Raw genomic sequence first — 24,070 nt, forward strand, 5'->3', positions numbered from 1 at the left:
TCAAATGCCATAAAGAGATCAATATATTATACTACATGATTTTAAAAATATATAAATGGCCAAAGAAGCATTTATAAGTGATAATAGAGAAAATATGTACAATAGTTATCAGTTAGAATCAGTTTCAACTGCCTGTAAAATGGGACCTAGGAGTGGAAACAGGTGAGCTAGAAGGTTCTCATAAGGTTCAAGATACTATTTTACTCATTATATTTATTATTATTTGATAAAATAGATATGAGTTAAAAAAGAAAAGCTGAGATCTAAGTTTTTGATAAATGGAGAGCTATCAATTGGTCCAGAAGTCAGTAGATCTTTCTGTTTTCTGTTACATGAGTTGAAAATATATTGTAATTGCAAATTTCTGATGCTTGGGATACCAGAGTAAGATAAAGAATAGCCTTTTCCAGTGGTTCATTTTTTAAAAAAGTACATAGTTGTATTTTCAAGATACATTAAAATTTTCAATACAGACTACATGTACCCTTGAGATTCCTCCCATCCCTAGAATTTTAAGATTCATCCTAAGTACTGTGAAAATATCAGTCTCGAATTACTGAGATACAGGCCCTTTGTTCTAAGGATATATCCACAGGATTGCCAATGAATCTCTTCCACTGTTCTCAAAGGACATTATTACTGAACAGAATCATTCCATCAGCAATGGTGTTGCTTCATGGCTCTCTCAGTATGGTCCTGTCTCACTCACATTACCCACTCTGCAGTCAACTTTACTTCAAGACATTTCTATAGTATGTCCCTCTGTTCTCTGAAACCCCAAGCTGAAATGAGCATTTATGTCAATGGCTTAACTGAATCAGATTAGAATGCCCTCTGCAGGCAGCAACAGCTGGATGGTAAAGCAGACATTGGCATCAATGGAATTGTATTCACATCATTGTCTCAGGCAAAAGTGAGGGAGGAAGAAGTGGGCATTTTGTCACTCACCTGCCGGAGTTTGGTTCCTACCATGGAGGCACTGCTGTCAAGCACAAATACCACATTCTTGGGTAATGGAGGAAGGTCTTTAGGAGCAAAATAGTGCACAAAATAGCCATTTAGAACCTGTTGGAGGGAAAAGAAAATACAAATGGTAGTACCCAGAATAGGTAGGAAAATTAACTAAAATGGGCAATGTATGGAACTTTCAAAAAATCAAAGATAGCATGAAAGCAGGGTCAGATTCCAGGCCCAGAGCAAAAGTGTTCATGGTCCTGATCCTTCCAAGAGGATGAATTTCTAATTTAACTGTACAAGGGATACAATCATCCCTTAAAATTTTATTGACTATGTTGACTGATTCTATTTAAATTATCCATACCCTTCTGCCACTTGCCACTTGAGAATCCTGCCTCCCTAATTATCTGGATTTTTACCAAGCATCTTACAAATTGAGATGTCAAGAAAACTGTCTACATTCTGGGTGCACATTAATACATTTTAATATTCCAATCCTGTCTCTGGAGCAATAAAACCTACAGGGAAATGAGCCAGGGACCAGTCTTTCTTAATTAAAATTGAAGAAGAACTAAAATTCTAACTTCATCTAACACACCACAGGGAAAATTGTAAATTTCCCTTGCTCTCCAGATTACTGAAGCAGGAAACACATGCCCTCAGTCTCCAGCTGGGGAATACCACTCATCTCCTTGGAGACACATTTTGGGTTAAAACAAATTTCCTAAAAGTCAGAAAGTTCTCTCTACCTTAGGTAAGTATTAAAACCCCGGGTTCTGAGTCTAACGAAAAGCATCAAGCAACTAACATGAAACAGTAGCAACAAACACCTACCTGGATGTCTCCAATGTTCTGTTCCCTATTGACATCATATCTAATGATGAAATCTCCCAAAATGCCATTTTGCGCAATCCTGGCTTGCTGCACCACGCTAGGCTTAAAAATGATTTTGGCAAAAGTTTCGTTTTGGTTGATAAGAGTAGAAGGAGGTGGCCCAGCATTGTCTGCATACAAAATATAAACATTATTAGTAATGTAATACATAAATATTCTTCTGAAAAGAAGAACTGTTTTGCAGTGACACAGAGGGTTAGACTTCATTTTATTGCAAGTTTATTTCCAAGCAAACTTTCTAGACTTCATATTGATAATGTATCACAGTGCATGAGATATATCAGCATGTAATTCACCTTTATGTCTCCTTTTTAATCTTTTCGTATGAGAACCTTTTAAACACACAAAAATAGAAAGAATAGTATAATAAACCCCCATGTACCCATCACTGAACTTTAATAATTATCAACTTTTTTACCAAGTTTTTTATATCTGTTTTTATGTATCACCTCACCATTTTTTGCTAGAGTATTTTAAAAACAAATCCCAGACATTGTATTTCATCCATAAATACTTCAGCATGAATCTCTAATGATAAGAACCTTTTGTAGCATAAACATAAAACCATTATCACAAGTAACAAAATTAATGACCAATGATGTATGGTTGAATCATCAGTCTGTATTTAAAGTTTCCTGATTCTTAAGAAAAAATGTCTTGGAATGGTTGGTTTGTTGGAATCAGGATCAAAACAAAGTCCCCACATCACATTTGGTTTATGTTTCTTAAGTCTCTTTTCATCTGTATTACCCACCCCTACCTTTTTCTATCATTACATATATGTGTTGTAAAATACTGGTCATTTGTCTTACCAAGTTTCTCACAGTCCACATTTCATGATTTTTTTCTTGTCCTGACTTTTAACTTGCTCCTCTATTCCCCTGGTTTCCAACCTTGGCTTGTATTGTATGTAACATCCAGGGGAGTAGAAAAAATATTGATTGCCAGGCCAAGAGCTTGTTTAATTGGTTTTGGACACAGCCTGTGCATCAGGACTTTAAAATCCTCCATATGAGCCTACTGTGCAGTCAAGGCTGAGAACCACAGCTTGGTCCCCTGTATTTCTTTGTGTTCTGGTAACTAGAGCTGAAGGGTTGGTTAGATTCAGGTTCAATGCTATTTGCAAGAACACTTCATAGGTGATGCTAAGTATTTACTGCTTTATCACATCAGAAGGTACGTAATGTCTACTTGTCTTTTTAGTGGTGGTGAGATTGATGGCGGGCTCTGGTGTTGTCAACCTGATCACCCGTGCTGCAGTCCTCATCAATCTTCCACTTAACAGTTTTATCATTTGCTGATAATGTTTGTCTAGATCCACTATTTCATTACAGTTGTAAAAGGGTGATTTCTGATTCTATCATTACTTCCATGTGAATTCTTCCGTACAGAACACCTTTCCCTCATCAATCATTTGGTTGCCCTACCATACTGTTTGTCCAGAAAGTTTATGGCTCTTCAAAAAAAAAAAAAAAAAACCAATGGGAGTAAAAGGGAGAAAACTGTACTTGAACAATGATTAAAATAAAATTTAGAACAAAACAAAACAAAACCTCCCAAAGCTTTGGGATGAATCTTAGAATATAAATCTGAATTTCAGAAAGATAAATAGATAAGTGCATTCTATGTGATTTAAGAAAAGTTAGTGACATGACATTGAGCAAAGCCATCCCATTTTTTCACTCCTGACCTTAACCTCCTGTTGGAACACAAAGAATCATTATGCAGACTCCCCGCCTTTACAAATCAAACACCGCCATGTCTTCATACTCAGCAACAGAAATCTAAATTTTTGAGTTCTTTCTGCTTACACAGTAAAGAACATGAAAATAAAGTGGAGAATTCATAAATATTAGTATATGTGGAGACTTTTTATCCAGATACTGAATCAAACCCAGACTTAAAACTGCTGCAAAGCATCTGATTATCTTTTTAAATCTATTCAAGTTGATACCATGGAGTAAGCTGACCAGCAATTTTCCATCCCTAATTAGCAAAATAAAAAAGGAAACGAAGCTTAATGACCCATGGTAATTTGTATTTGAGAATATACTTCCTTCTGCTAAAGTTTTATTAGATATTAAAATCAAAGGAAGTTTAAACATTTCCTTCAACAGAACAGACAATTGTTTTTCAGAAACAATTTAGGTATAACCTGAGCAGGGACAACAAGGCAGAACTGAGTCTTCTATTATTTGCACTTAATAAAAGGCAGAAATTGGGGGAGTGGCCAGAGAGCTAGCAAATAAGAAAGTTCATTACTGTAGAAAGACAATTGTGTGGAAGATCACATGCTTCCAACAGATCTGCTCATCTGAAGAAGGAGTTGGGAACAATTCAATGGCTCATTGACAAATGCCAGCGTCCAATTCACCAGCCTGGTTGATGATGCCTTAGAACCAGTAGACAGGAAGAAGGAAAATAGGCTGCGAATGAAAGACCCTTGAAATAGAAGGAAAGTTGCTTGTTCTCCCAAGTCAATCTTTCATTTCATTGGTGATTATTGGTAAAGCACCAAGAGTGAGAGGGATGCTAATAAAATAGCTAAGAACTCAGGATCATGAATGAAAGAGAAGGACTACATTCGGTACTGTGACTTTGGGCAAGTTACTGAGCCTGGATTATCTCATCTGTAAAGTGGATTAATGGTCTACCAAACTCACACTATTGAAAAGATTAGGCAGTGCAATATACTTAGCACCTTTCTGATTCATGGTAAGCAGTCATGCTTGCTAATATTATTATGAACCTAAAATACACAAAAATAGAAGAAGAGACAGGGAATTAAATGTAAGACAATTCAACATGTCAAACCTGGGATACTACAGGCAATGAAAAGGAAAGAACTGTTGCTATTTACAATATGGTTGAATCTCACAGCCATTTTGAGTAAAATATAACATAAAAGAGTATATATTCTCTATGCTTCTATTTACAGAAAACTTAAAAGCAGCACAACTTATTCATGGAAATTGGAGTACTGACTACTCTTGGGGGTGGGGGCATGAGGACTGACTGGGGAAGAGTGTAAGGGAGTCTTTTGAGGTTGTGGAAATATTCTATGTCTTGACCTGGAAGTAGTTGTATGGGTATATACATATGTAAAAATTCAGCAGGCTGTATACATAAGATGTATGTACTATACCCTATGTATTCCCCAACTTTAAAAAAAATTAAAGTCATTGGGAGCTGGATAGCAGAATAGATCAGGTGTATTTAGAGTACTTCCACCTGGCAGAACAGCATTAGGGACAGCGTCACCAAGAAGCACATTTCATGCAGCATCAGTGGAAGCTCTAGGAAAGATGTCTGGTTGGCAGAGGCCGCCTTCACAGCTCAAGTGTTGAAGCCGCCCCGGGTGACTCAGCACCTGCACGGATGGCGCCGAGCGGTTCTGACGATGTGGTCTGGGCCCAGCAGCATCAGCGTCACCTGGGAACTTCCTAGAAACATAAATTCTTGGGCCCACCTAGAAACTCTGAATCAGAAACTCTGGAAGTGGGACGCTGAATCTTCTATTTTAGCAAGTTTTCCAGATGACTCTGGTTCCTGCACAAAGACAATGGTCACATGCCTTTGATGTATGTAGCTGGGCAGCACTCACCTTGTACATTCCTGCAACTCGGTTTGACTCTGTGCTGTCAGCACGGACCTACTTTTTCCTGTTTCAAATCTCTCACAGAAATGCTCTTCACAACCACCCTGAATTAATACCATTCATGGTTGAATAAAAGCACTGAGGATGAAAAACTATAATTCCTCTCTTCATAATTCATTTGACTGGGCTCTTTGATATAATCCATGAGAAACGATAGTGTATTATTATTTTGGTTTCCTATTGACCTCTAATGTTTGCTAGTTCATGATGAAAATTCATGAGATTCCTCTAAATAGGCTTATTTTCTATGCCCAAACTGTGGGTTGATTCCCAGTGTGGTCACTCACTGAGACTAGCTCCTGAGGCTGACTTCCACCCATTAAGTACCAAGTAGTCAATGTGAGCCAGTGAATTTTCCACTCCTTATAAAAAAAAAAGTTGGCTAGAAAATATCCCAGAGTAATCTCTCTAGAAAACAAAAATCCTCTTCTTATTAAAGGAGGGAATATATCAATGAGGTTAGTATAGGGTACCCCACCGTTACTGACCAAAATCTCAAAGCAGAATAAGACTATTCAGCTTTTCCTTGCTGTGAATTGGGACTCAGGCTGCTGACCCCCATAAAATAGTTCATAATCACAATGAGCTTTATTAGTAGGGCCCTCAGCAGTCATGAGACATGCTCTAAAGATAATGAAGAGTGCAAAGGAGGTTGGGAGCAAACCAAAAGACTGAGAATCTGACCTACTTCTCTAATGAGAACCCACATATCTTTCCCTCCTATTGGTTTTCTCTCCTTCATGCCAACTTGGTTGGGGGCAGGAGTATGGCCATTGCGCTGAACTGAAGCAAGCTGAGTCTTCTAATGCCATCTTCCTGTTTTAATCTGGGCATCAGTGGTCTCGTGCGAGATGACCTTCAGTGGCACATGTCTGTCTCCAGTGTCCACGGCGAGTCCCTGACTCTCAGGTCTCCAGCATCCCCATGATGCTCTCTTTATGTCTAAAGCACAGTATTTTTTAATAAGAAATACATGTTATTTTAGAAGCCACATAATACTGAAGGAAGTGCACTCTAGGGTGTGACAGACTCAAAATGACTGACTGAGTGTCTCTAAATCTCAGTTTCGTATCTGTTAAATTGGAGTAAATCACACATAGCATCACTGTCAGAATTAAGCGAGATCACATGTATAAAAGGAACAGAGCTTAGAGCCTGGCACACCATCAGTGCTGAGCACATATTAGCCCCCAGCCTCTTCCCCTTCAGAAGCAGCTTCTTGTCCTCTCTGTCTAGGATGAAAAGCAACTCATGAGTTTAAAACACTCTTTGATAACACACAATTTACACTTTGTCATAACAGGTTTCTCTCCACCATTGAGAGCTTAGTAAAAACAAATAATCATTATTTGGAGGAAAAAAGGCACATCACAGTAAACATTCACAACAGGAACTTAAGAACGTTATATAGAGCACAAGCTTTATAAAATATAATGCAATTAGTAGCTTTCCAAGAGCCCCCCAAAATTATATACAGAGCTATGCATGAAAGCATATACATGTTTATTTTTTCTGGAGAGAGTGTCTATAGCTTTCACCAGATTCTCCAAGGTGTCAATATAATGTTAAGAAGCATGCATACAAGTGATATCAAACATTCCTCCTGTCGATTCCATCTTGTAATGGCAAGGCACTCCACATTGTACTATTTGGTATAAGTAGTGAAGAGAACAAAACACATGTCCTTAGTTTTGTCCTGGAACATGGGTGTTACTAACAAGTAAACATTCTCTTCCTAAACAGCTACATGGGGAAAAAGAAGCCAACTGCTATGTAAAATGTCTAAAGGTGACAAGATTTGGGAGCAAAGAACCATACAACTAGAAGCTATGCCCCTTGGGGTCACTTGACAGGGATTTCCTGGCCTCTCTTTCCTGTGGACCTTGGGGACAGTTGGCGAAAAGCAGCCAACACCTGGTGATTTTATAAAAGGATTTCCAAACAAACACTGCCTGCTCGTTTCCCCTTGGAAAAGAGCCTAAATTGTCTATGTTGATTATGTAACATGCTCACCTGGGCTCCAGTGGAGAGGTCTTTTAAATATACAGCTGTCAAAGATACTGTGAATAATTGGGCAACTACCTTTTGATGGTAGCAATAAAGACGCAAGTCAAGCAAATCAGAAGCATATTAAAAGAAAAAGGGATGAGGATGTGAGGCACAGCATGGTGGGTATAGTTAGTAGCATTGTACTACATATTGGAAAGTTGCTAAGAAAGTAGATCCTAAAAGTTCCCATCACGAGAAAAAAAAATCTATAACAATGTGTGGTGATGGATCTTAACTAGACTTAATTGTGGTAACAATGTTATAATAAATACAAATATCAAGTCATTATGTTATACACCTAGAACTAGCATAATGCTGTATTCCTTTACACCTCAGTTTAAAATACTGGCTAGGCCTCAAGAAAAAGAAAGTGGTGAAGTTGAGGCAATGAAGATGAGAAAGAATTTCAATAAATACATTCATAAGTCTCTTATTATATATATAGTTTTCTTCTTGGAAAGGGTTTTTTTTAGGTTTACTTACACAATAAAGAATATGAAAATAAAGTGGAGAATTCATAAATATCAGTATATGTGGAGACTTTTTATCCAGATACTGAATCAAAACCAGGCTTGAAACTGCTGCAAAGCATCTGATTATCTTTTTAAATCTATTCAAGTTCCCTATATTGACATTTGGTATTTTATATTCTTTAGGAAAATTGCATCATATAGATACTGTAGCAATATATAACAGAATAATTATGTAAATTTACAGCTGAAGTAGTTCAAATTCAACTTTACCACCTTATAGTTGTGGTATTTACCCAGATTTCTCCTTTTTTGAAGATTTCATTTATTTATTTAGGGAGAGGGAAAAGGAAGGAAAAAGAGAGGGAGAGAAACATCAATCAGTTGTCTCTTGTACACGCCCCAACCAGGGACCAAACCCGAAACCCAGGCATGTGCCCTGACTAGGAATCAAATTGCTGACTTTTCACTTTGAGGAATGGTCCCCAACTAACTGAGCCATAATGGACAGGGCCAGACTTCTTAGCAAATTAGTTTTCTTCACTACTTACACAATGCTCTTTTTTTTTGCTAAAATAATACACTACTGAGTCTGTTTTCCCTATTTGATTGACTTCCTACAGAACTATGCACGAAAACAATGCAACTACCTCACACATTCTGAAAGCAGTTTACCCATAAAAACATGCATCATCCCTTCCAATGTCATTCTGGGGTCATCAAAGACCTCAGATACTTGACACTGCTGTTCTAAGCACTTAAAACTGAACTGAATGGAGGCCCACCAAGAGCAGCACTAGGGCAGCAAAGGAGTATAAGACAGAGATTTCAGTGAAATTCCTCCACCTTGTTCTCATGCGTGCAGGCAAACACGGCCCAGTTATTTAGAAAACCTGGGTATCATTTTATAGAGTCAACCTTACCAGGGATTTTATCTTTTTATTATTCAAAATTGTCAACTTTATACCCCTTAGGATAGGTACTACAAATATTTTAAAAACCCAGAAAATAACAACTTGTTGGCAGGGATGTGGGAAAATTGGAAAATTGTGCACTGCTGTACACATAAAATGTTACAGCAATATGGAAAACAGTATGGCAGTTCGTAAAAAAATTAAAAATAGAACTACTATGTGATCCAGCAATTCCACTTTTGGGGTATATACCTAGTAGAATTAAAGGCAGGCTTTCAAAGATCCCACAGCCCATGTTCACAGAAGCACTGTTCACAATGGCCAAGAAGTGGGAGCAACCCAAGTGCCCTTCCACAGGTGAATGGGTGAGTGAAATGTGGTCTATACATACCAGGGAGTGTTATTCCTCCATAAAAGGAAGGAAATTCTGTCACAGGCCACAATAGGAATGAAACTTGAGCACATTATGCTAAGCGAAATAAGCCAGTCACACACACAAAAAAATGCTATGTGATTCCACTCATATGAAGTTCTCAAGAGTAGTCAAACCCACACAGGCACAAAGTGGAATGGTGGTTGCCCGGGGGCAGGGGAAGCGGGAACAGGAAGTTGTTGAATGGATATAGAGTTTCAGTTTGGGAAGATGAAAAAGTTCTGAAGATTAATGCATAACAATGTGAATACAAAAGATTACTGAATTTAGACACAGCTAAAATGGAGGTGAAAGGATTGAGAAGTAGAGATTGGAAGTTACAAATAGTCATGGGGATGGAAAGTACAGCAGTGGAAATATAGTCAATAGCACTGTATTAACTACGGTACTCACTGGGTATTGGAAATATTGGGGGGACAGTTTGTAAAGTATATGATTGGCTAACCATTATGTCATACAACTGAAACTAATACAAAATAACATTGGATGTAAATTGTAATTTAAAATTGTTTTAAATAAAAAACTTTAAGAAATGCTTATTTATTTACTTATTTTTGACACTATTACAGATGTCCCCTGTTTCCCCTCTTTTGACCTACTCCCCTCAGTCCCCGCCCTCCCTCCTGGCCTTCATTGAATTATTGTCTGTGTCTATTGGCTATGCACTCAAGGGGGAACCCCCCAAAACCCAGAATTATCTTTTGAAGAGAGGTCCCCTGTAGCACAGGCTTCTCTCGCTAGGACAGTGTTCTGGGAACCATCTGTATCAGTGTACCAGCTGGCATAGTTGTGAGAGGCTGAGTTCAGCTTCAGTGATTTTTGGTTTTTTTGAGGACTTTCAATGCATTTGCCCATTTCATGATGGGCGATTTACGAGCACACCTGCCCACACTGCTCTGAGTGTTCAGCTGTTTTTAATCAAAAAACAGCATGACTCCCATGCCCCACCCTCCCTATTCACCCAATTTCACCCCAAGCAACTTATTTTTGTTTCCCCGGATGAAAAAAGTCCTCAAAGGGAAACTTTTTACTGATGTGGAAGAGGTGAAACAAAAAAACATCAGAAGCACTAAAAAGCATCAGAATTGACATATTCAAAAACTGTTTTGAGCAGTGGAAAGAAACATCTTGATAAGTATATTGCATCAAATGGAGAGTACTTTGAAGGTGACCAAAGTTTAAGCATGTAAGAATAAATATACAATTTTTATAAATAAACTCTGTTTTTTGGGTTCTCTCTCATATATGCAAAAACATGCTTTGGCTAAACTCATCCAGCCCCCCCTCAGAGATTGTGCTGTATGTATCCATGCCTCTGGTTTTATTTTGTTCATCAGTTTGTCTTGTTAATTAGATTCTACATGTGAGTGAGATCAGATGGTATTTGTCTTTCTCTGACTGGCTTGTTTCACTTAACATAATGTTCTGCAGGTCCATCCATGCTGTTGCAAAGGGTAAGAGTTCATTCTTTTTTATAGCTACATAGAATTCCATTGTGTAAATGTACCACAGCTTATTTATCTACTCATCTACTGATGGGCACTTGGGCTGTTTCCAGACCTTCACTATTGTAAATAATGCTGCTATGAACATAGGGATGCATATATTCTTTCTGATTAGTGTTTTGGTATTCTTAGGATATATTCCCAAAAGTGGATGGTTAAAATAGTAAATTTAATGTTACGTGTTTTAATCATAATGAAAAACATGTTTAATTTTTAAAGATTGACAACCACAAGTTCCTCAAGGGCAGTGAAAACATCTTTGTTATATTTAGGTTCCAAGCATCTAGCACAGTGCCAGGAAGGTGGTGAGAACTTAAGATAAGCTTGTTGAACATTTAACATGGAGATAACTCAACACATTGGCATGCGGTTGGATGGGTGGATAGAGGAGCCCCTTGAGGGGATCCCCTTGAAAGCGTTTTGGTGTGGTTGATGCTCTCAGTAACCCATGTCACATGTCCTGGACCCACTACTGGTTTCGGCCACAGCTGTAGTAGACAGCGCCACAGGCCCAGGTGACATCCCATCTCACACACCCGACTAAGACAGCAAGAAAAAGGAAGAAACAAAGAAAGGTCTCCCAGAGAGGAGTAGGTTCCTCACCAATGTCAAGTAAATGAGAGAACGCCACCCTCCTGGGTTCCTCTGAGTCATCCTGCTCACAGCTGGCCCTTACCTAACTACAGCCAATGTCAGAACAAACAAGATAAAATGGGTTCTCACGTAGGCATTAGAAACCAAACCGAACAAAACCAACAGTGGAGCCAAATGATTCATACCTGAACAATTTTTGCACTGAACAATGCTGGAAACCCTACATGACAACCAAATTGTTTCCTGGCAAAGGGACAGAGGCCAAACAGGGCCATGCCCTTCCAGCTGCAGCATGGACACTGGATCAGGGATGGGTGGGGGGCCGGGGAGAGGACAGCTGCAGGGAGCTGGACCTGGGGTGAGCGATCAGTCTCCATGTAGCCCTTTGATAGGGCAGAGCTACCAGAATTAGCAAATAAAAAGACAGGGCACCCAGTTAAATTTGAATTTCAGATAAACAGCAAATGATTTTTTTAGTATAAGTATGTCACAGATATTGTATGGAACATATTGTTTATCTGAAATTCAAATTTAACTGAGGAACCTATAGTTTATCCTGCTATCCTAGCAAAGGAAGATGAGATCTAGATTTTTGTAGCCAGTCTTCTGGAACCAAACTCTGTAATACCTCCTTCATAGCAAAATGATATCTGCACCCAAGATCTGGCAAAATTAGCCAACTTACACCGGGAAAATGTTGAAAACCTAACAGCCTTTCCATTGCCAACAGCTCTCATTCCTAAGTTCACTTTGCAAAGCCTTAGTGAGCACCCACTCTACGGCAGGACCAGGCGAGGTGCCTAGAACACAGTCCTTACAAACCTTCACAACAAAAGGCAGAGTCATGAGGCTAACACACCAAACAAAGAAAAACATAAGCTGTTAAAGCAGATTTAGCCTGACCCCTTCTTGGGCATCCACTGAAATACAAGACATTGTGCTGGTCTCCAGTGAAAGGCGACCTGATCTTGCAGGACCTGTGGCTGGTCACTGACCTGTTCCCAAAGACAGCTGCTGTGTCACCAGCCTCATCTTCTAACGTAGAAGGTAAGGAAACTGTATTTTGAGTGGTTCTCTTTTTTCTAATTAAGCTTCTTCAGTCTTCAGGATTACCCTGAGGTCAACATTTCATAGGAAGTTTACACAGGAGTGACAACGATTACATGGCAAGCCACAGTCTGAGTTCCACCCAGTCTTACTGTCTGCCTTCCTAGGCCTGTAAAGGATGCACAGCTAATTGCCAGAGAGCACAGCTAACATTACTTCCAGGGCGCTTGAAGAAATGGGATTCCAACAACCTAATGTGGAGTTTTTTTCAATTTACGTTTTTGAGGTAAAATTCATATAACATAAACTTAACCATTTCAATGCATACAATTCACATAACATAAAATTGCTGAAAAGTGGCATTCACTGGCATTTAGTACATTCACGATATCATGCAACCATTCCATCTATCCAGTTCTAAAACGTATTTCTCCCCCACCCAAAAGCAAACTCTGTGACCATCAGGCGGTCACTCCCCATTCCTTCCTCCCCCAGGTCCTGGCAATTACCAATCTGCTTTCTGTCTCCATAGGGTTACCTATCCATCTGGACATTTCATATCAGTGGGTCATAAATATGGAACCTGGAGAGTCTAGCTTCTTTCACGGTTCATCTGTGTTGTAGCATCTACTAGTACTTCATTTCTTAAATGGATGACTAATATTCCATTGTATAGACATACAACAATTTGTCCATTCATCCACTGATGGGCATGTGGACTGCTTGCACCTCTTGACTATTGTAAATAGAGCTGCTATGAACATTTATGTACAAGTATTTGAATACCTGTTTTCTCCTTTTTTTATCTTTTGATGTTTTTATTGTCTTAGGTGCAGAGTGCTTTGAAAGCAAAGTCAATTCTGTTACAGAATTATTCCATAAGTTACAGGAGACTGATCACCAGTTATGGTACAATGTGTTACAGAGCAGCGAACAGGCATTCAGAGAAAACGTCAGAAACTACAAGGTCATGGCTGTGAAATGCAAACGAACGTGTTCATGGAGCAGCACAGTAGGCATCCTGCAGGGCTACAACAGCAGATGTCCAGGGATCCACAGCAAAGCCAGCACACGCCCATCTTTTATCACTTGGATCTCTAAGCTAATATTCACTGATCATTGCAATGGCACATAAAATTGTAACAGTTTTAGTTCTTTAAAATTAAATTTATTGGGGTGACATTGGTTAATAAATTATATAGGTTTCAGGGGTACAATTCTATAATAATCATCTGTATATTGTGTGTTCACCATTGCAAGACTCCTTCCATCACCACTTGTCCCCCCGTACCCTCTCTTGCTTCCCCTTACCCTCCCCTTTCCCTCTGGCAATCACCATACTTTTGTCCATATCTATGAGGGTTTGTTTGGTTTTTTTTGTTTGTTTGCTTGATCTCTTCACCTTATTCACCTACCCCCTATATCCTCCCCTCTATGAGTATGTTTCTATTTGGTTTGTTAGTTTATTTTGTTCATTAGATTTCACATACAAATGAAATCATATGGTATTTGTCTTTTTCTGACTGGCATATTTCACATAGCATAATAATCTCCAGGTCCATCCATGCTCTTGCAAAATGTAACATTTCCTTTGTTTTTACAGCTGAGTAGCATTCCCTTGTGTAAATGTACCACGGCTTTTTTATTCACTTATCTACTCATGAGTACACAGGTTGCTTGTTTTCACTTCTTTTGTGCATATGCTAAGAAAAATTGCTAGGTTGTATAGCAACTCTATGTTTAACCTTTTGAGGAATCACCAGACTGGTTTCCACAGTTGCTACACCATTTTACATTCCCACCAGCAATGTACACAAGTCTCAGTTTCTCCACATTTTTGCCAAAACTCATTTTCCATTTGTTTCTTTTTATTATTATTATAGCCACCCCAGTGAGTTTGAAGTGATATTTCATTGTGGTTTACTTGCACTTCACTAAGGACTAATGGTCTTGAATATCTTTTCATACGCTTGTTGGCCATTTGCATACTTGCTTTGGAGAAATGTCTATCCAAGTCCTTTGCCCATATTTTAATTGTGTTGTTTACATTTTTTGTGTTTGAGCTGTAAGAATTTTATATATATTCTAGATACTAGACTTTTATCCAGATATATGATTTGCAAATATTTTCTCCTACTCTGTAGGCTGTCTTTTTAGAATATTTTTTAATGGCCAGCGGATACTCTTTGTCTTTCTTTTGTGTTCTTGAGTATGGAGCACCCCTTAATGATGAGCCAGACACGGAAAGAACATTAAGACATTTATGAAAGCCCTCATTCCTGAAACTAAAATTTCCTTTTAATGCCAAATTAGAGTAACATCACATGGGCCCCTCAGTTTTGACAGAGATTGAGGAGTTAAGACTTCTTGGAACTCCAGCTGAGAGGCCTGAAAACGAAGTCAGCAGCCCAGGGAAACCTCAGGGAACAGAAGGGAACTAATGCCAAAGAAGGCTTGAAAACAAGAGGTCAGGCTGTGTGAAAAAGCCAGGATGAAGGCAAACACTAAGCCAGGCTTTGAAGAAGTAAGAGCACCTTTTCTCACAGTGGTGGGAGGAAGAGTGGGAAGAGCAGGAGGACAATTCCCACGGGTCCAGGAAGCTGCGGTGGGAACTGAGGAAAGTAGAGAATTTCTTTTGACACCAAAATGCATTGAACAATCATGTTTGTCTTTTCCAAGAGAAGATGGGGTATGTAGTTTAATGAGCTTGAGACTGTATTAGAAGTATGCACTAGCCCCGTAGAGATGGCCTGTTGGTACTTTTCCATCTCAACTTTCTACGTTGATGAGCAGAAGTTGGATATGGGACGAAGCTAGTTCCCACCAACTGTGTGAGTAATTCTGTGTTGGTCTGAATCCAACAGTAAAAACATGTTGGTAAAAAGAGGAGGCATACACATTTTAATAAGGATCAAAAGCTATTCTGCCCCAGCTGGAGTAGCTCAGTGGATTGAGTGTGGGCCTGAGAAGCAAAGGGTTGTGGGTTTGATTCCTAGTCAAGGCACATGCCTGGGTTGCAGGCCAGGTTCCTCAGTGAGGGGCGTGCAAGAGGAAACCACACATTGATGTTTCTCTCACTCTCTTTCTCCCTCCCTTCCTGTCTGTCTAAAAATAAAATCCGTTTAAAAAATCACTAAAAAAAGTTATTCTGTGGTCCTGTGAAGTTAAAGATATATCTTTTTTAATTTAAAATCTGCTGCTGTAGATCAAGATCCTGACATAGTTAATATCCCTAAGTTCTGCTGGGAAGTTCAAAGTAAGGGTTCTCAACATTTACTGAGCATCAGAATACCAGGGGGAGCTTTTAAAAATAGAGCTATCTGAAATCTTTACCGTCAGAAAGTGGGTTAGTAGTTGCCTGGGGCTGGGGTAGGAACAGGGAGTGACTGCAACAATATACAAGGATTTTTGTGGGCTGATAGAAATGTTTTAAGATTGCATTGAGATGATGGTTGCACAACTCTACAAATGCACTAAAAATCAATGAACTTGACACCTAATATGAGTACATTTCAAGCTACATAAACTGAATCCCAAAAAGGCTACGCTCTAATAAACTATGAAAAGTAGAAAAAATTCAGTATTTTTCTTTAGTTTTACAAATAAATGAACATGTTAAAAGTGCTCATTATAGTTTCTCTATATAAATTCTTAGTTTCTCATATAAATTCATAGAACATCACATCTCAAAATGTACAGCTACCTAGGCCTATCTTGACAATTTCTAATTCAAGTGTTTAATGTAGAACTCAGTCATCTATATTTTACTTTTTAAAGTCTCTCCAGGTGTCTATAAAGGTGTAGCCAAGTTCAAGAGTCACCAATGTAAAGCAAAAGGGAATAAATAAAACAAACAAGGTACCTTATTTCTTACTTTATCTCATTTTATTTTACTCCTATCTATTAGGGATCTCATTACAAATGAAAATTTTGTCAAAAAAATTTGTAATCATGAAAGGGGCAGAAATTTTGGGTCCATGGGACAATAGGAAGTTTGAGATTTTAACACAGAGAGTGAAATAAGCAGCCTTGAACCAACCACACCAGTGGACTATCTATCTTGGCGTATGCCTTCACATGATAACACAACCCGAAGATGTCCTAGGAAGTCTAAATTTCAAATATTCTTTTCATTGAGCCCATAAATTACTAAAACATTTAGGGGAGAGGAACTGGGGGTGTTGGGGGCAGGAGAGGGAGTCTTGCCTTTCGCTGTATACTAGCTTGTCATCTTTTAGATTCTGAACCATGAGTTACATGAGTTCCGAGTACATGAGCTGACATTTTACTAATCCAGAAAGTATAACACTTTGGCTTCCAAATTACACCTCAGAGAATCAGCTCATAGATTGAGAAGTAGCTTGTTAATTTACGATTCAATAGCCATGGGCCCAATCCTGATATAGCAGGAAAGTAAACCGAGGCAAAGATAGGTCATATTGCTTTTAGGCTTGTGTGTGTGTGTGTGTGTGTGTGTGTGTGTGTATTTTTATATAATGAAGGGAAAACTGGGAATTTGAACTCACACCCTCAGTATTTTACAAAACACTCCCTAAGAGGGTTGTCATAAAGATTGAATGAGATAATGATTCATGCAAAGTGCCAAGCCTAGTATCTTGCACATAGTAATCCTTATCTAGAATTGTTTCCTTAGAAGATGCAAATGGGGCCAGTGGTCTGAGATTTGCCTAGAGAAACTCCAGAATTCTGACTTCTGAACGCAGCCAGCTCTGACAGAGGAATGTACTGGCTGGATCCACATTCATGCAGTCACAGCTCCTGTTGGTGCAAAGCCAGGCCTAGTTTGATCTCTACCCCAGATTTCTTTTAGAAACACGCAAGCGTCCAGACAAAATCACAACATGTGTGCTGCTCCTGCTGAGGCTTCGATTTTGCAGGAATAATAACAGCTGAACCCTAAAGATGGGAATGAGGAGCAAAAAATCTGTCCTCTGCACCTGGCCTGGGTAAATGCTTGTGAGACCTCCATGCTCTGGAGAGAAAATATCTGCTCTGCTACAAAGAGCTAAGAAAACAATTTTCTTAAAAATAAACAGGTCCCAAGAGATCAATGGTCTGGAAAAATTCCTCTGAGATTCTCTCAGGCCCTGAATATAAACAGTAAGCAACTTTTCAGGTCAACAATTGGATTTATACCCCCTCCAAGCCTAACACACACGCAACACAACTTGCACACATCTCTGAGGAATCATAGTCATTCTGAAAGTAAGGCAAAACACACATACATCTCATTACTGCAGCGTGACCCTCAGATTCTCCCATGGGGGGCCTGCATGCATCTCTTGAGCCCTGGGCATTCACTCCAGATGCATGGCACAGCTGCTCTGCCCTCTCTGAGATCCTACACTTTCAAAGACTCTTCCCCCAGGAAGATTTCCTTCACACAGTTGTACATAAGAAAATATCCCTATAAACTATGATGAGGAAGAAATGAAACTGAAGAACATTCTTTGCTATTAGTTTCGGTGCATATATATATATATACAGGGTCTGGCAGAAGTAACACCATTGAGTGTGGTTGGTCAGGTACGTGAATATCTCACATGAGATGGACAGCAATGTGAACATCTCACTTGAAATGTCATATGGAGTGTTTGAGCATGATATTTTACAGAATTACATGCTTATGATTTTGTAATAGAAGATTTGATATAGATTACCAGGTCATAAAAAAGGAGCATTATTTGTGCTGAACCCTGTATATATATTTTTTGCTTTCTCCTCTAATTTGCAGTTACTTACTTAGCTATCTACTCTCTAAAAGGCATTTTAAGGAGATAAAGGTTAATCAGACAAAGATCTGCCTTCAAAAATCACACTTACAATCTAATAAGAGTATTGATTTGCAAAGAAAAAATAAGATGATAATGATAATAGCAATATCTAACAATTATTAAGCTCTTCCCCTGGACAAGGCACTCTGCACACACTAACACTTCCCGATGGCCCTGTGAGGTAGTTATCAGCCCTGATGTGCAGATGCGCAAGCTGAGTCTTACGGGGCCTAGGTAGTTTTTTTCAAAGTTATAGGTCATATCAATAACTAGAATCCATTAACCATATACATGACCACTCACATGACATAAGAATGGTGTATTGCGTCTCGTGACATTTCTGAATGTCAGATACCTTGACAATATGTTAAAATCTCAATTAAGTCGGGATTGAGAGGGTCAAACTCAATGTTTGTAATTAATACATAACAGAAGACCTGAGTCCCTCACAGACCAGGACACACTCCAGAGTTTGAGGGTAACCACTTCTCATGCAAATAAGTCACTTCTGGATTATTTTTGCATTGTGTAAAATCACAACATTCTCTTCTTGCCCTGGTCAAGTCATTTGTCCTGTCCCCTTCCAATCTCATTCCTAAATATTCTCGCACAAGAAGACTTCTTGGGCCACTTTCCTTGCAATCACAGGGGTTGAATTAAGATTCTGCACATTCACTCATTGCTCAGCATTTCTCTGGCCTCAATGTCACAATGATCTGAAAGCTTGTCATTCTGATTCTGGGGCAATTTGTGGACCCACCTGTCTAAGCCTTACTGGCACTACAGGATAAGGCCCAATACAAGTGAATATTTAATGTAAACTATTACTTTTAAAACATATTTTTATACTTTTTATGACCCCATAATCCCTCACCCCTAGTATAAAATGATTATTTTATTGAACTTTCTAGTCTTTTGTCAAATTTTATTGAACAGAGGTATCATATTTAACACTATGGTGTATGCACAATTGTGTCTTTTTCCCTCGTAACATCTGAATCATGTTTGTAACAATGGTCTACTAACCATATCTGTATGGTTAAATAATTAGAATGATGGAATGTTTTTGCTACTGCAAGTATTATCAGATGAGTTCATGCATATAACATCTCCAATATTTTAGGTGTTTCACCTAGGTTAGGTTCCCAGAAGTGAAATTACTCTGTCAAATAATTTAAACATTTAAAAATTTCTTGATAAAGACTAGCTTAAAAAAAATTGTAGAGGGCACTGTCTTTGTTTTGTTGCAATCATTCAAATTCCTGAAAAACACTTAGAGCTTTTGTCAAAAAAGTGCCATTTGTTTTATAAATTGCTCTAAAGCCAACACCTAGCTCTGAGTTACCCAAGAATACCTCGTCTTACCCAGCAAGCACCACTCACCTTCCGCCCTCCCGCTGCCCTTCTGCCTACTGTTGTGTAGAGGCAGCACCTCCAGCGATGTGATGCCCGAACTCTCCAGAATATTCACTTCCACTGTCAGCCTCCCCACCAGCTGCTGGGGTCGCACACTGATGACATGCTCATACTTCCCAAGCCGCCTCTGCAAGAGCTCTTCATAACTCAGGAGGAAGACAGCTTTGTCCTTGCTGGGAATAACTATGGAGGCTCTGAACGTTTCAGTCCCCTTCTCCCTGTGTGGAAAAAAAAATGGGAACAAAGAGTCAAAGAAAGCCAGGTTCCCTCACGTCTCATTGGGGCACAGCCGAACTCTCTGTAACAGTCCTTAGAAATTAAAAGTAACAGTTAGCATTGGGAGAAGTAAAGGCCTACACTAGAGAAAGGTTGCAAAGGTTCAAAGGGTACTAAGGAGTAGAGAATTCAAACACTGCTGAACTCTCCTACCTCTCCCTGAGTCATACTCAAGGGGACAGAGGGGAAAGGGGATGCTGAAGTAGGTGAACTGCTGGAAGAGAGAGCATTGGGGTCAACATGTAAATTGCATTTGCTTCTTTGTGGGGATAGCCAAATAAACCAGGCATTTTATGTAACTTTAAAATAGCTAATATATGAGGTTTTTACACCTTGGTAAAATATAACGGATGTGTTTAAGGGAAGGGTAAAAAGTAAAGGATTGCAAAGCATATAAAAATACAAATAATTTTAAATGTTTTCAGTACTTGGAGTGAAAGTTCTCTGATTCAAGGTGGCAGACTGACCATAACAGGGAGAGTAAAGGATTAAACAAAAGGAGTAAGAGTGATAGGGGCAACCATCAGCAGGTAGGACATGGGAAAACATTTCTGGAAGACTTGGGAAATTCAGTAGACCAAGAATTCTACAGTTCAGACTACGTGGGAAGGGTCTGCAGTAAAGCAGAGAAACAAACAACCTGCAGAAGCGCGGAGAGACTCCAGGCTGTGGTTCAGCAGAACACCACGAGATGAGAGTGAGAATCAGGACCAAATACAGGGAGAACTCCAAGTTTATGTGTAAATGAATGAATGGTTAAGATGACAGGCTTCCTATACTTCTCTTTCCCAGAGCTAAAAAGAGACAGAAGTGTTAAAATGAAAAAGTTTTTTTCAGAGCCGAGCAGAATCAATAAAAAAAATGACTGACACCTAAACTCCTTATTGTAAATTTCAGAATATCAGGTAGAGAAAACAAAGAAAATAAATGGTATTAGGCCACATTAAATGCATCATCGGTAATGCTGGATGTTTTGAGGCACTGGAGCAATGTCTTCAAAGTTTGGATGCTAAATTATTCTGAATCTTAAATTCTATACACAGTCAACATTTTAAGCAAGGTCTCAGAGAGTTTGCCTCTCATACACTCATTCTAAGGAAGTTACTTGAGAATATACTCCAGCAAAGTGAGGGTGAAAATCAAGAAGGAGGAAGATATGGAATACAAGAAGTAATTAAATCAACCCAGATAAAAATAAAAAGGTATCCCAAGATAAACATCATATGTTAAGGCTGCAAAGCAATGACAGTCTTCCATGACACCTATTCAGTCATGTTTAACAGCTTAGAAATAAGACTTGGCTGGTGTGGCTCAGTGGATTTAGGGCCAGCCTGAGGGTCACCAGTTTGATTCCCAGTCAGGGCACATGCCTGGATTTCAGGCCAGGTCCCCAGTAGGGTGCACTCAAGAGGTAACCACACATTGTGTTTCTCTCCCTCTCTTTCTCCCTCCCTTTCCCTCTCTCTGGAAATGAATAAATAAAATCTTTAAAAAAAACAGCTCAGAAATCAGGATATGTCTTTCAATTAGTGACGCCTTCCAGTTGCTGTCGACAATGACATGGATGTCACTGTTATGGCTGTTTACGTACTCACCATTTCAAATGAGTTCTGTGTCTTGCTAGATGTTAATTGTGACAAAATTAAGCTTTATCTCACAGGAAAATCAATTAGAAACTCCAGGAGAAAACAGGTATGTATGTGTTGTGATCTGACTAAACAAAACTGTGGCATGATTCTGAACAATTTATGAATTGTAAGAAAAGATAATCCTGATAAAGCCCATCTGATAAAGACCACTTATAGACCAACAAAGTTAGGCTTTAATAACCTGCTGTGGCAAAGGAGATTATATACCAGAAGCATCGTGGAGCATCTTGCCAAACAAAGGAGGACACAGGTTATCACAGGATTAGGGGAAGGGTGGAGTGCAGGCGAAGCCAAATGAAGCAGTGTTTGGAAGCTCAAAGAAGAGCAGGGCCGTGTGCAAAGCATTTAATATCAGTCTGAACTGAGAAGCAAACTCAAGGTTCCTTGTCCTTAGGAACTACAAAATTAAGATAAACGTGGACTTTTGTGGCAGACAACCCCTCATCTGAAGCTGTGGACCTTGGTTGGTTTTCATGATCAAAGTGAACCCGTGACTCACATGTTCCCTTCTCTCTAACAAGACTTCCAACAGCAGAGTGTCTGACAGTGTTTGGTTTCAGAGAACAAACTTCCTCAAAACTATATTCTTTTATTAATGAACAAAAAGCAGATTTACATGTTCACAGAATTTCACATTTTATCTAGATACGAAGAAATCATGCTTCTCCAGATGGGCTGGTAAAGAGGGAAAGAGAATCTTGGTATTCTAGATTCTCTTAGTATACTAGATGGCTCTGCAGCTAGTTATTTATGCATGGGTAAAAAAGTAAATGCTATTTCTTCATGGTCAGTGTTTAGGTTCAGTTTACAGACAAAACAAAAAACACAAATATCATGACAGGTCAGAATTTAAAAGCCAATAAATCCAGGAATGCGAAAGTGAATGATTAGATAAGGGAAGATGGGCACCGGAAACGGAAACCCAAAGGTACGGTAAAGCTCAGGGGAGGGAACAGTGTCATCGAAGATCGCAGGTCCAGTCTGAGATGGTGCAACTGCTTAAACTGATGTAAGAAGAAGGAATAATTATGTAAAAATTAGGAATGCAGAGGGGGAATGGGAGCATTGCAATTATGCTAAATCCTGTGTCTTCCCAGCAAAGAATCAATGGGTAATATCTGATTTTTATCAAGAAATTTGAGAAAACAAAGACTATCATAAAATATTTAGAGTTACGGAGATAACAACAAAAAAATACAAAAATATTAGAAGTGGATGTTTCTAGAGAGTGAGAACTGGGGAGTAGGAGTACTAAAATGTACATTTTTTACTATAAATCCTTCTCTACTGTGCTGTTAACAAGGTATGTTTTATTATTATTATTATTATCATCATCATTATGGTAAAAAAAGAAAATAAATACTTGAAGAAAAAAGATCTAGGTGGCTAGGCAAAGAGGTAGAAAATTTGACATTTTGCTACAGTGAATTTTTAATTCCTTAATAAAACGGCACTTACCCATTATCTTCTGTGGTTTTATTCCTTTTCTCTTCTACCTTATCACCATTTTTCTTTTCTCTCTCTGTGATTTCTCCCTGATACACCTTGTCTCCAATTAGCCTGTAAACCAGAGACAGCCGTGTTACCAGCTTGCAGCTCCCAGGCAAATACAAATATAGATCTCATAACCATGACAACAGTAAAAAATATTTTTATTTGCCTGTTGGATATGCAGAACCTATGTTCCAAACCAGGGATCTAGATTCCCTTTGAATTATTCTAGGGCAATTTTCAATAGGTACAGAAGGTAAGACCCAGCCCACAGTGCCTCTATGATTCTTCAGGAAGAAATCAGGGAATCTGCTCAAACTTCCAAGACACGTCATGAACTTGAATCCTGCCCAGGCCTAAGATGCAAATCAAGCACCTCCCCTCTTTTGCATATCTTTACCATCCACTGGGAAAGGAAGAAATATAACTAACATAGCGAAGGTTTCATGCTGTCTCTTTATTCAGAACTCAACGTAAACACTGCCTTTTCTGAGCTACCTCCTTGATTTCCCTACCTCAACAAGCCTCTCTCATTTCTGTTTGCGATCGTTATAGCGTTTGCTACTGTCTGAAATTGTCTCATTTATTGATTTGTTTACTTATTATTATAAAATTTCTGGAGCAGAACAGCATGGTCTTTTTCCTAAAAGTGTACAATCACTTTGAAGAGTGCCCAACCTTGTTGGAGGGAAGGAGAGAAAGGAAGAGGAACAGAAGAGGGCATAGGAAGGAGTAAGAACACAAAACAGAGGGAGGAAGGGAGAAGGGAGAGAGAAGGACGGAGGGAGGGAAAGAAGGATCAGCCTTCTGACCCATATGCTATCAACCGGGAAAGAGATTCTCACAGCCAAGGCTGTGGGCCACACATCATCTCAGGCTCACCCTGACCACCGTACATAGTTGTCCTCATTCTGGGGTCGCT

The 24,070-nt window shown here is 39.0% G+C and overlaps 1 protein-coding gene across 1 annotated transcript in view; it reads right to left on the reverse strand.

The window, feature by feature from the left end:
* ITIH5 (inter-alpha-trypsin inhibitor heavy chain 5) overlaps nt 1-24,070 on the reverse strand; it is an 83,050-nt gene that overhangs the window by 37,145 nt on the left and 21,835 nt on the right. The window contains exons 4-7 of the mRNA XM_045857853.1: nt 23,116-23,217; nt 19,700-19,950; nt 1,792-1,961; nt 949-1,065 (exon numbers count right to left, since the gene is read on the reverse strand). Of these exons, the coding sequence (XP_045713809.1) occupies nt 949-1,065; nt 1,792-1,961; nt 19,700-19,950; nt 23,116-23,217 (640 nt within the window). The remainder of the gene's footprint in view (nt 1-948; nt 1,066-1,791; nt 1,962-19,699; nt 19,951-23,115; nt 23,218-24,070) is intronic.

The sequence above is a fragment of the Phyllostomus hastatus genome, unplaced genomic scaffold, assembly GCF_019186645.2.
Source record: "Phyllostomus hastatus isolate PE091 unplaced genomic scaffold, TTU_PhHast_1.1 phas_scaffold_1674, whole genome shotgun sequence".
Taxonomy (NCBI): Eukaryota; Metazoa; Chordata; class Mammalia; order Chiroptera; family Phyllostomidae; genus Phyllostomus; species Phyllostomus hastatus.